The sequence below is a fragment of the Prionailurus bengalensis genome, chromosome D4 (assembly GCF_016509475.1).
Source record: "Prionailurus bengalensis isolate Pbe53 chromosome D4, Fcat_Pben_1.1_paternal_pri, whole genome shotgun sequence".
NCBI lineage: Eukaryota > Metazoa > Chordata > Mammalia > Carnivora > Felidae > Prionailurus > Prionailurus bengalensis.
This window is the reverse complement of record NC_057359.1, coordinates 90,380,519-90,393,617: the sequence shown is the minus strand read 5'-3', so window position 1 is coordinate 90,393,617 and position 13,099 is coordinate 90,380,519. Positions and strand designations below refer to the sequence as shown.

The following is a 13,099-nucleotide window of genomic DNA, read 5'->3' as shown; positions in this document are numbered from 1 at the left end:
ACTGTGGGACCGCCGGGGGCCACGAGCGTGTTGTTCTGATTTTCTGCTTTGGCCCTAAAACTGGCGGGGCTGCTTTGTGCGGAAGTGAACTTCCCCTGACCTGCCACGGCATGAGCTCTGGGGACCCTCGTGGGACAGGGTCCCCACTAAGGCCCTGGAGGGGCCCACTCGTGGGCTCTGTTTCTCTACGACTTGTTACCCTAATATGTTTTGTGCACTTTTTCTTTCCTTTCCTTTTTAAAAAAAAAATTTTTAAACCTGTCTTTATTTTTGAGAGAGCGAGGGAGCATGAGTGGGGGAGGGGCAGAGACAGAGGGAGACGCAGATTCCGAAGCAGGCTCCGGGCTCCGAGCTGTCAGCACAGAGCCCGATGCGGGGCTCGAACCCACGAGCAGTGAGATCGTGACCCGAGCCGAAGTCGGACGCTTAACCGACGGAGCCACCCAGGCGCCCCTCTTTTTTTTTTTTTTTTTTTTAATTGAAGTCCGAGTGACACACGATGTTAGGTTGGTTTCGGGTGTACAACACAGAGATGTGACAAGTGCTCGCCACGAGGGCGGCTTCCGTCTGGCACCACACGCTATCACCGTGGCACTGACCATATCCCCGGTGCTGTCTCTTTTCTGCCCGCGACTCGCTCGTCTCGTAACTGGAAGCTGGTATCTCCCACTCCCCTTGAGTAGGACCTCCAACGTGTAGAAATTTCCAGGTCCGCAAAGTCCGGATCTGCCCTGGGGGCCACCAGCGCCGCGTCCCGTCTGTTCTGACGGCAGAATCTGATGAACTTTCCGCTCCTACCGCAGCCGATCCGCGGCTGTGACGTGAGGCGCATGACAGGTGCGGCCGACAGACGATAAAAGCAAAGCCGGATGTCGCGGGAGATGCCACCACCCCACCGAACCCCGTTTACCGGTGTATTTTGTCAACCATCTGTAATAATTTTATCGAACGTGTCGGTGGATAACGTAGACGCCCTTTGGATCGGCTGCCTTCTCCGCCTTCTAGAACGGTTCTGAAAGTATCTGCAGACCAAAGCAGGGAGGCTGTCCAGCCAGGAGCGACTGAGCCCGCCTTCAGAATCGGAGGGACGCAGGCACCCCGCTGCACCTTTCTAAATGGAAAAGGGTCTCCTCTGGAAACGGGTCACTGATGCCAGGCAGACAGGGTCAGTTGTAGAACCTGCTGAGTTCAGCTTTGAGTAGAGGGGCCGGGATGATGACCCGCTAAAACGGAAGCTGTTGCCGAGAATTTCGTTGGAGGTGACCGCCATCAAAACCCCAGGACATCCTTAGGTGCTGGAGGGAGACAGGCTTCCCCTCGGATGGCGGCCACTTGGCCTCCCAGACCAGCCATCTTATCACCCCACCCCAATACATGGTTTATCAACCCCGACAGCAGCCCGAGGGCTTGTCGATCTGGGTGTTCACAGCCGGTTGTTAGACAACGTACAGCAAGAGATCCTTGGAACAGGAAGAGAACCCTGGGGCTGTTTCCACAAGTGTTTTCCGAGTGCCTTCTATGCACCAGGCACGGCATGGCGGGCCCTCATCTGAGCTGACCGATTTTTTTGCCCAATGAGGGGACCGGGACCCTCCGACTAAGGGTCTTTTTTGCCCAGTGAGGGAACTTGGACCCTCGGCCCCGGAGCACCCCAGGTCCCCACCAGTGCTTGGGGTGGAGCCGTCGCGTTAGTGGGGTGCTCTGCTGAACAAGGAAGGGCACTGGCCACGGGCCGTCTCTAGAGTCAGACGACGGGAGCTTGGTTTGCCACGGATTCGCAACACTCTGAGTTGCCGTGAAATTGCTGCTAATTAAAAACCACGACCAAATTGGAGCTATAAAGCAGTTTGTCATGGCAGGGCTCCCTCTGAAACTGGTCGTTACCATAGTACGTTGACTCTTTTCTTGAGCCATTAACGAATAAACTAGTCATGGGCTGCTTTTAAAATGTTATTACGGCATTCTGTTTTTTAATGAGCTGGTGTCTCTTACTCTACCGATGACAAGAACAGTGCGGGAGGGGCCCTGGCAGCCCGCCACGGGGCTGGGGAGACTGGCGCCCTCTGTCCCTCGGTGCCTCTCCTGGCCTGGCCTGAAGATGCCAGAATCCTTGGTAAGACTCTTCCAGTCCCCAGGTCGGTTCTAGAACATCTTTGCCCCGTTGCTGAACTCCATGATGGGCACTCCCTTAATCAGCAAGAGTGGGACCTCGCCATCAAAGGAGCCGGCAGTCGGTTGAGCGTCCGACTTCTGCTCAGGTCATGATCGTGTGGTTCATGCCTTCGAGCCCCGCGTGGGGCTCTGCGCTGACAGCCCAGAGCCTGGAGCCTGCTTGGGATTCTGCGTTTCCCTGTCTCTCTGCCCCTCCCCTGCTGGTGCTCGGTCTGTCTCTCTCTCTCTCAAAAGTAAATAAACATTAAAAAAAAAATTAAGGGGCACCTGGGTGGCCCAGTCGGTTAAGCGTCCGACTTCGGCTCGGGTCATGATCTCACGGCTCGTGAGTTCGAGTCCCGCGTCGGGCTCTGTGCCGACAGCTCAGAGCCTGGAGCCTGCTTCGGATTCTGTGTCTCCCTCTCTCTCTGCCCCTCCCCTACTCATGAGCTGTCTCATTCTCTCTCTCTCTCTCTCAAAAATAAACATTAAACAAATTTTTTTTTAATTAAAAAAAAAAAAGCCGAGACTCTGGGGCTGGACACACCCAGGTCCAGGCCTGGCTCTCAATCCCTCGGAGCCTAAGTTTCCCCACACAGAGAGCCCAGCCTCACGGGCTGCTCAGGAGAGAGGACGCAGGAACACAGGTGTGCGCTCGGCCCAGCTGTCTGCACCGAGCTGGGCGTAGGGACCGGACTGGCCATGATTGCTGTAACAACCAGAGACACTAAGGTCGCGTTTCTAATGACATCTGTGTAGTGCTGCGTGAACATCAGCCGGGATTGGCTGCAACTCACACACCGTTAGCAACCGGCAGCGTTAGGGCACGGTTCTGTCCTCAGCCTCAGTTTCCCTGCGCGGGCACCGCCTCCCTGGGGCTCAATTTGCATGCCCAGGAAGCAGGAATGACACCCACGTCAGGGACTTTTGTCAAACATCAATGAAACGAGGTACGTGATGTACAGGAAGGGGTGTAGCGTGTGGCCTATTCGTCAGCTTCACGTGAAACAAACTGTATTCCTTTTTTTTTTTTTTCAACGTTTATTTATTTTGGGGACAGAGAGAGACAGAGCATGAACGGGGGAGGGGCAGAGAGAGAGGGAGACACAGAATCGGAAGCAGGCTCCAGGCTCCGAGCCATCAGCCCAGAGCCCGACGCGGGGCTCGAACTCACGGACCGCGAGATCGTGACCTGGCTGAAGTCGGACGCTTAACCGACTGCGCCACCCAGGCGCCCCTGTATTCCTTTAAAAAAAAAAAATTATGTATTTAAGTAATCCCGACCCCCAACGTGGGGATCGAACTCACAACCCCGAGATCAAGGGTCGCACACTCTTCCGACTGAGCCAGCCACACGCCCCCAAAGCGTATTCCTAAAGAGTAATAAAATGTGCTCTTTATGGCATCCTGCCTTATTAGCCTTTTCTTTACAGGTAAAACTGGGCGCATTTCTCCCAGATTCGTTCGAAATCAGATCTCCCGATGCGCAAAGCCGTGGGAAGGTTTGGCGGAAGAAGTTCCCCCGCCGGGAGTCGGGAGACCGGGTTCCGCTGCTGGGTCAGAGGCAGGGCCGGGCCCAGAACCTTCCACTCTCAGGGCTTGAGGAGGGCTTGGGCGTGACCGTCACCAAGATCCCTGCAGCCAATGGCACCAGGCGGCTTGACTCCCACCCCCCCCAGACCCCAGTGACAAAGGTGCACGAATGTCCATCTCGAAGCTTTGCCGGGCCAGCCCCTCCCTCTGCTCCCGCCCCAACAGGGGCCTCGCCACTCTGGGGGGTGCACTTACCTTGTGCTTTTTCTCCAGTTTCATGGCTTTCTGGGTGGCCTTCTGTTCCTGCACCCAGAGCTGCTGATACCGGTGCTGCAGCAGGTCAAAGAAAGGGGTGGAAGGCCTGCAGGGAGAAAGGACAGGCAGGCTTGAGGCCTGGGAAGGCCAGCGGTCTCCTCTGCTTTCTCTCCGCCGAGGGCGCCCACCTGACCTTCGGGGCTGCGGGCAGGGACACGGTGACAGAGACCCTCTAGACAGGCTGCCTGGAGCCTTTCTTTCAACGAGGCCTTGTCCTTGGGCTGCTGAAGCCATTCTTCATAAAGAATCTGTGAATCGGTCCCCTACCCCTTCCCTGCCTTCGTATCTGATCACCTTGGCCTGCCCTCACCAAGAATCCCGCCAGGTGGGCTCAGCAAGCGTCCCCCTGTCCTGGATGTGTCCCCTTAGCAGTTTTCTTTCCCTGACCCCCACACCCTGCTCCCCAGCTATAAAGCCCCACCTGTGCTCTAGTCACAATTGAGCCCTGTTCTTTTTTTTTTTTTAATTTTTCTTTTTAATTTTTTTGATGTTTATTTTTGAGAGACAGAGGGAGACAGAGCATGAGCAGGGGAGGGGCAGAGAGAGAGGGAGACACAGAATCCGAAACAAGCTCCAGGCTCCGAGCTGTCCGCACAGAGCCCGACGCGGGGCTCGAACTCACGAGCTGTGAGATCATGACCTGAGCCCAAGTCGGACGCTCAACCCGACTGAGCCACGCAGGCGCCTCTAACTGAGCCCCGTTCTGCACGAAGACTCTTCTTCCTTTTGCAGTAAGTAGGACCGCGTAAAACCTTTACCCCCTCGGGGGCGCCTGGGTGGCTCAGTCGGTTAAGTGTGTGACGTCAGCTCAGGTCACGATCTCGCGGTTCGTTGAGTCCGAGCCCCACATCGGGCTCTCTGCTGTCAGCACGGGCCCTGCTTCTGATTCTCCTTCTATCTCTCTCTGCATCCCCCCCCCCGCCCCCCTGCCCAGCTCATGCTCACTCTCTCACTATGAAAAATAATAATAAACATTAACCAAAAAACCCCAAACCCTTACCACCTCTAGTTTCTGACTCTGGCTCTCCTTGACAAGGGTCCCCAGCCTAGGAGAGCACTTACCCTGTGCGGAGCATTTTGTATGCCTCACCCCTGTGCAAGGCTGTTGGGGGTGGGGGTGGGAGGGGGGGCAGGTGGAACCTGTCCAGAGTCACCAAATAAGTGAGGAGGACAAGTTTTGTACAGAAGAACCTGAGCTGGTAACTGTAGGAGGAATGATAGAATCGCGGGCAGGGAGTATTTGCTGTGCAGCTCTGAATGAAATCGTGGATTTAGGTAATAATCGTCAGTGGTGCTAATGTGATTAGGTGGATGGCTGGTGGGGGACTTTACAATGGGCCGGGTGGCGGGACAGGGGTGGGGGGGGGGGTCGCTGTAGCAGCTGAACTGAATGAGCCACTGTTTTTGTTTTTGTTTTTGTCTTGAGAGACAGAGGGGAGGGGGAGGGGCAGAAAGAGAGAACCCCAAGCGGGCTCCGCACCCAACGCTGAGCCCGACGTGGGGCTCGAACTCACCAACCGCAAGATCATGACCTGAGCAGAAATCAAGAGTCAGATACTCAGCCGAGCCACCCAGGCGCCCCAATGACCTTTTTTTTTTTTTTTTAATTGTGGTAAAATATACATAAAATTCACCCAAACGATCAAACTTACCATTACTGATAGTGACAAAGGGACATGTGCCAGAAATGACACAACAGGAGGTACCCAGTACCGTCCGCCAGCCATTCTCTGGGAGCATGAAACCAAAGTGACCCTGAAGGTAGTCAAACTTCCAGACAAGCACCGTCAAACAGAAATACGACGCCAGTCCCACGCAATTGAAAGTTTTCCGGTAACAAGATGAAAAACATACCAGGTGGCGTTAGTTTTATGAATATATTTTAGCAATCTAATGCCTTCCAAATGTTATCATGTCAACATATAAACCTTTAAAAATACTCGTCGGGTGTTCGAAAGGTTCGGTTTCAGAATTTGATTTTAAATTAGTTAAAATTAAATACAATGGAAAGTTCATTTCTTCGGGGCACTAGCCACCAGCGGAAAGCAGTTTTTAGGGAACCACTCGCTGAGGTTCGGGAGTTATTGTTTCTGTTGGGGGCACCTGGGTGGCTCAGTCGGTTGGGCGTCCGACTTCAGCTCAAGTCATGATCTCGCAGTCCGCGAGTTCGAGCCGCACGTCGGGCTCTGTGCTGACGGCTCAGAGCCTGGAGCCCGCTTCAGATTCTGTGTCTCCCTCTCTCTCTGCCCCTCCCCTGCTCATGCTCTGTCTCTCTCTGTCTCTCAATAATAAATAAACGTTAAAAAAATTTTTTTTAAGGGGAACCTCCAGGGGTGCCTGGGTGGCTCCGTCTGTTAAGCGTCCGACTCCCAATTTCAGCTCAGGTCGTGATCTCACGGTTCGTGAGTTCGAGCCTCATGACCGGCTCTGCATGACGGTGAGGACCCTGCTTGGGATTCTCTCTCTCCCTCTCTCAAAATAAATAAATAAACTTTAAAAATTAACTAAAAAGGAACTTCCACAGAAAAATAGAATCCATGACAAAAATAAGGTGAAAAGGTCAACACGGATGGCAGGCTGTACGGATGATGGTTGAACCTGCGTGACGAGAGCAGATCATGGGGCTGTATTACACTATTGGCTATGCTTTGGTGTGTGTTGGAAATTTTTCGTAATAGGTAAAAAGAGAAAACGAAGAAGAAAGAGTGAGTCCCGCTCGTTGCTTTCCCCGTCATGACTTTCTGACCTTCCTTTTGATGGTGAACAATCCTGGCCAGCTTTTCTACCTCTCACGTCTGAGCTGATAATTCCGTTTCCCTGGGCCAGAGAGTCTCAGATTTTTTTGGTGCATAAGAGTCACCTGGGCCCAGGGGCACCTGGGTGGCTCAGTGGGTTACGTGCCTGACTCTTGATCTGGGCTCAGGGCGTTGTCTTGCCGTTCGTGAGTTCGAGCCCTCTGTTGGGCTCTGCGTCTAGTGGAGGCTGGTTGGGATTCTCTCTCTCTCTCTCTCTCTCTCTCTCTCTCTCTCTCTCTCTCAAAAATAAATAAATAAATATTAAAAAAAAAAAAAAAAAGAATCACCTGGGCCCAATTCCCAGAGGTTCTGAACCCAGAGGTGGGGGGAGTAGCAAGAAATCGCATTTTTAGCAGATACAGGAAATAGTTCTGATGCGGGTGACGAGGGCTGAGTAGTGGCCCTCAAAGTGATGTGTTTCCATCCTAACCCCCAGCAACCGTGACTATGACTTTATTTGGACAGAGGGCTTTTGCAGAGGTAGTTAGGATCTCGAGATGAGATTCATAAATGTGTAAATGCTCATGGCAGCCCCGGGGAACTAATACTCAGGGGTTCCTCAGCTCACCCTTGGAAACACCACCAGAGACTGCTGTGCGGATGACGAGTGGTGTCTAGGGTGGGTCCCAAGACTAGAAATCACAGGGGGTTTTTTTTTACTGCTGAAGGAACCACAGAGCAGCATTCTGGCCGTTGTCCTGTGCGCCTGGATCACTGGGGGCTCTTGTTACAGGCACGTTCTGGATCAGTAGGTCTAGAGTGGCCGCAGGTGCTGCGGTCCAGGACCCACACTTCAAGGCTGAGGTCTTAGCCCCCTAAGTCCCAAGAAGCTGTGGTCAGTAATTTCTGAGCCGGTGTGTATAGACGTTTTGTCCACGGCTTGCCTCCTTGCACTTTTTTTATTAATTTTTTTTACTGTTTTTATTTATTTTTGAGACGGAGAGAGACAGAGCATGAGCAGGGGAGGGGCAGAGAGAGAGGGAGACACAGAATCGGAAGCAGGCTCCAGGCTCCGAGCTGTCAGCACACAGCTCGACACGGGGCTCGAACTCACAGACCGCGAGATGGTGACCTGAGCTGAAGTCGGACGCTGAACCGACCGAGCCACCCAGGCGCCCCGCCTCCTTGCACTTCTGAAAATGCAAGCACCCCGGAAAGGCTCCGATCTTCCCACAGCCCAGGGGGTGCAGAAATGGAAGCATCAAGAAGAGATTTCCCCCACCACCCCCGCTCCCCCCCACCGCAGGATCGTGCGGCCAAGGGCCCAAGACGGCAAACCTCAAGCCTCTGTGGCTTGGTGTTTGATTTGGTTTGCACGGCAGTCCTTTGAAAGTACCTTTGAAAGTATGGTCGACATGTCAACGTTGGGAAATTTTACACAATAAACCAGCCTTCAAGACTGTCTTGGAAATGGGCGAGTCTGACCACGCGGCCCGTCTGCTTGCGTAGGAACGATTGGCTGGAGGGGAGTATCTCGTGTCGCCTGACCGCACCCCTCTCCCTGCCCTATTGCCTCTTTACCCGACCAGCTCCACTCCCCGTGGGGCCCCTCCAGGTTTGGGATTTGGGGGCCCCGGAGGTGGTTACAGAGTTGGGCCCGGGCCCTAAATCCCCACCCAGCCACCCCCATCTGTCTGTTTTCCTGGCATAACCTCACTCCCCAGGACACAGACCTCCTTGCGGCTGGACCGAGCGGGGGCTCTATCTGAGCAGAGGTTCAGCGGCTTTGAAATGCCACTCGAGCTCAGAGGTCTCTTTACAGAGCAGCCACCAGTGTGTCTACAAACAGTGGCTCTTTGTTTTCCGGTTCCTTTACCCCTGTGGTGACTTTTATTGCTTAATTATTACACGCCCCATGCTTCTGAGCCGCCTAATTTATGGCCGTGCTTTCTAATGACACGAGATGCGTAATCTCCCCATATCTACCCCAAGAGGCCATTCACAGCAGAAGAGCTATCTTCCCAGCAGCCCCCACTGCATACATCACCGAGAGCCTCCTTCGAGGCCCGCCCGCAGCCCCGGCCGACCGGCTTTGTGTCGTCGTCCTCCTCCGGCCAGTGGCTATTACCTGCGAAAGAGGCAGGGAGGGGCTCGGAGCCAGAGACTGGTTCGGGGGCCCCTGGCGGCCCCGGCCCGGCTGGCTGGGGGAGCAGGTTCGGGCCGTGTCCGCTCTGGCTCGTTAACTTGGATAAAAAGGCGGAGAGGCTTGTCAGGACCCGAATCGGATCCCCTCGCCGTCGGCCTAGATCGGGGCCACGGGGTCCCCGCGCTTGGCACGCGCTCAGCTTCTCCTGTGCCTTCCAGGCTCAGCTGTTGGGTCACCTCCCCAGGGGGCCTTGGGCGACAGCCCGGCCTCGGTCAGCCCTCGCCGGGTGCCCTCCCTCGCACCAGCGCGCCGGTTCATTGGTTCGCGGGTTTGTGACCCGCGAAGGCCACTGAAGGCCAGCACCACGAGGGCAGGAACGATCCGCGCCCAGTGGTGCTGCTCCCAGTAACTGTTTGCGGCGTTGAAAAAAAGAGGGGAGGCGAGTCAGAGAAAGAAAGATTGGGCGCGATGTCAGGAGATACACCTTTTCACAGCTTGGGGTACTAGAGGTTAGGCTTAGGAGGTACAAGGACAAAGGTGTAAATTGATGGAAATCGCCTTCCTCTTTTTTTAAGTCTTTAACATTTATTTTTTATTTTTTTATTTTTGAGAGGGAGACAGAGAGCAGGGGAGGGGCAGAGAGGGAGACACAGAGTCCGAAGCGGGCTCCGGGCTCCGCGCTGTCAGCGCAGAGCCCGACACGGGGCTCGAACCCACGGACCGTGAGATTGTGACCCGAGCCGAAGTCGGACGCTCAACCGACGGAGCCCCCCAGGCGCCCCGGGAATTGGCTCTCAGTGGAGGAAGAGAGGTCTTTTTAAACAAATAGCGTGGAAACAACCGGACGTTGTGGGCAAAAGCCCACAAAACAACCCTCCACCTAAGTCTCATACCTTCTGCAAGAATTAACTCAAAATGGATCGTGGATTTCACTGTGAAGCGATAAAACTTTCTGAAGAACGCGCAGGAGGAAATTGTCAGGAGCTCGGGCCACGCTTGGTGCGGGGTTCTTGGACTTGGCATCAAAAGCATGATCCGTAAGAGAAAACAAAATTATAAATGGGACCCCCTCAAAACGAAGAACTTTGGCTCTGTGGAAGGTCCTCTCGAGAAGATGAAAAGACCATGGGGTGCCTGGGGGGCTCAGTCGGTTGAGCGTCCAACTTTGGCTCAGGTCATGATCTCACAGCTTGTGAGTTCGAGCCCCGCGTCGGGCTCTGTGCTGACAGCTCGGAGCCCGGAGCCCGCTTCGGATTCTGTGTCTCCCTCTCTCTCTGCCCCTCCCCTGCTTGTGCTCCGTCTTTCTCTCGAAAAATAAATACACATTAAAAAAAAAAAAGTTTAAAACCTCAAGGTTGACTGAAGTGCCTAAAACATCAAGAGAGCTGTGAGCACTGGGCCCGGTCTTCGGGCTCTCACAGCTTTGCTATCAACAATATTCCAAGGCTTTTCAGACTTTGCATAAAAAAGTTTCCCAAATCATGGGGCACCTGGGGGGCTCAATCAGTTAAGCATCCGACTCTTGGTTTTGGCTCAGGTCATGATCTCACGGTTCGTGAGTTTGAGCCTCTGTGCTGGCAGCTAGGAGTCTGCTTGGGATTCTCTCTCTCTCCCTCTCTCTCTGCCCCTCCCCTGCTCACGCTGTCTCTGTCCCTCTCAAAATAAAAAGATAAATAAATAAATAAACGCTTCAGATCATTTTATCACCCCAAACTGAGACAAGGAGAACGCAGACGCCGTCGATCGGCCTCACTTGTAACAGCAAAAGAGAGAATGAGAAGTGAAATATTCCCAGGCCAAATCGGGCCATGTGTTAATAACCAGAGGCCCTGACGTCAGCCCTCTGCCCACCCTGGGGCCTAGGGGTAGGGGGGTGGGTCACTCAGGGCACAGCTCAACCCCTGCCCCTTCCCACTGAGCTTCTGGGGTAGGGCGGGGAGGGAAGAAACTTTTCTCCCAGCGAAGCCAGAAGTCTGGATTACTATGCTTGGCTGGACATCTTAACCGGCGCCCGGAAATGGTCTTTTGTGCTGGACGTGAGCAGAAAAGCCTAGAATGTCTGGGATCTCACCGGGAAAAGGAGCCGGGTGGGGGAGAAGTTGACCCTCGGAGTCTGAACATGACATGGACATTCCAGAGTTCCCCTGCGGCTCCCACTTGTTGCCTGCGCTGGTCACATTAGTAGAACTATCGGCATCTTTATTAGGAAATATTACATAGCTGCCAAAAAGGATGAAGCGGCCACACGTGTAATGACCCGGGAAGATCTCCGAGACCTACGGGAAGTGTAAAAACACAAGTCGGGGGAGAGAGAGGCATGCATACACGTCCATGTACATCCACACAGGTGTGGACAGGTGGAGAAAAGCCTGGAAGGGCGCAGGGCTGGCGGCAGGCACAGGGGGTGGGGCAGTCGACTTACTGCTTAAAGGACTCTTGTGCAATGAATAATATAGAAAAGACAAGAAAGGAAGGGAGGGAGGAGGGGAGGGGAGGGGAGGGGAGGGAGGGAGGGAGGGAGGAAAGGAAGGAAGGAGGGAGGGAGGGAAGGTGGGAGGGAGGGAAGGAAGGAAGGAGGGAAGAAGGGAGGGAGGGAAGGAGGGAAGGAGGGAAGGAAGGAAGGAGGAAGGAAGGAAGGAAGGAAGGAAGGAGGGAAGGAGGGAGGGAGGGAAGGAAGGAAGGAGGGAAGGAAGGAAGGAATGAAGGAAGGAAGGAAGGAAGAAGGGAGGGAGGAAGGAAGGAGGGAGGGAGGAAGGGAAGGAAGGAAGGAAGGAAGGAAGGAAGGAAGGAAGGAGGGAAGAAGGAAGGAAGGAAGGAAGGAAGGAAGGAAGGAAGGAGGGAGGGAAGGAAGGAAGGAGGGAAGGAGGGAGGGAGGGAAGGAAGGAAGGAGGGAAGGAAGGAAGGAGGAAGGAAGGAAGGAAGGAAGGAAGGAGGGAAGAAGGAAGGGAGGAGGGAGGGAGGAAGGAAGGAGGGAAGAAGGGAGGAAGGAAGGAAGAAAGGAGGGAAGGAAGGAGGGAGGGAAGGAAGGAAGGGAGGAAGGGAGGAAGGAAGGGAGGAAGGAATCCCAAGTTTGAGAGGTTAGGTGACCCAGCCAGGGCCACACAGCCAGTAATGGGGGTGACGGGTCCAAGCCCACCCCCCATCCCCTGAAGCCATGACACCAGAACTCCCCACGAGCAGCCTCGGGGGACCGCGAGACGGCTGCCAAGGGCCCAGCGGTGCCCGGGCTGTGAGGCAGTTTCAGCATTCTCCGGGGTCCCTGACCCTTCGAGGGTGCATCGTAAGGAGCTATTTTCCTCTTCCTCGTTTTCTTCTGCGACTGCTTTTTGCTGCTACTTGAAAACATGCTCAGCCTTTTTTAAAAGTCAGTGTGGTTCTTTATAATCATAATAACAAAAGGCATTTTCTCCACCCCAACATGAATGATTTTTGCCACAGGCTGAGAGCCCCTGTGGTCACAATTACAGCCGTACCCTATCTGCAGCTCTCTTTTCAGAAGCTGGAGGGGGTGCCCACAGAAGGTCTTAATTATTTATCCTCACTAAATGAGCCGGGAAAGGTGGGAGCGCGGACGCCCGCACCCAGAGAGGTCAAATGGCTGATCCAGGGTCACACAGCACATTCCGCCAGCAAAGCCCGGACCCCTGCCCTCTGGCTACAGCCGAGGAAATGCCAGTCGATTTGCGCAGAGGCTGAAGGGGTCTGCCAGGGGCCCGCCTGCAGACAGAGAGCGGACCCAGGGGGCCTGGCCCCGGCGGGGTCCTCCTGGAGGCAGGGAAAGGGGTTCCGGGGACTGGGGAGGTCATGGAAATGTGATGTAGTTTCATTGAACACCCAGGCGTATATGTGTTTTTTAAGTGGTCCTTACACCCAACATGGGGCTCGAACTCACGACCCCCGAGATCAAGAGTTAGATGCCGTACCGACTGAGCCAACCAGGCACCCCGCCTCCAGCTGTGTTGTCAAAATTCATCCAATGGGTACCTGAGCCATCTCAGTGTCTATAAATTACACCCCAATAAAGCTGTTTGAAAAGAAAACACTAAAAAATTTTTTTAAAAAGAAAAAGAAAAGAAAAAAAACTAAGGCGACAGACTGGGGAGGAAATAGCCAAGGCAGGAGTCATAACAGAGGAAGGTCTTTGTGAAGGTACTAGGGAGCTATGGATGGTTCCTGAGCGAGAGGAGAGAGGGAGAGGCGCGCCGACAGCCACGCTTCA

General features: G+C 54.3%; 1 protein-coding gene across 1 annotated transcript in view; it reads right to left on the bottom strand.

Moving 5' to 3' along the window:
* CFAP77 (cilia and flagella associated protein 77) overlaps window positions 1-13,099 on the bottom strand; it is a 131,576-nt gene that overhangs the window by 27,740 nt on the left and 90,737 nt on the right. Inside the window, exon 4 of the mRNA XM_043565206.1 lies at window positions 3,940-4,045. Coding sequence (XP_043421141.1) covers window positions 3,940-4,045 — 106 coding nt within the window. The remainder of the gene's footprint in view (window positions 1-3,939; window positions 4,046-13,099) is intronic.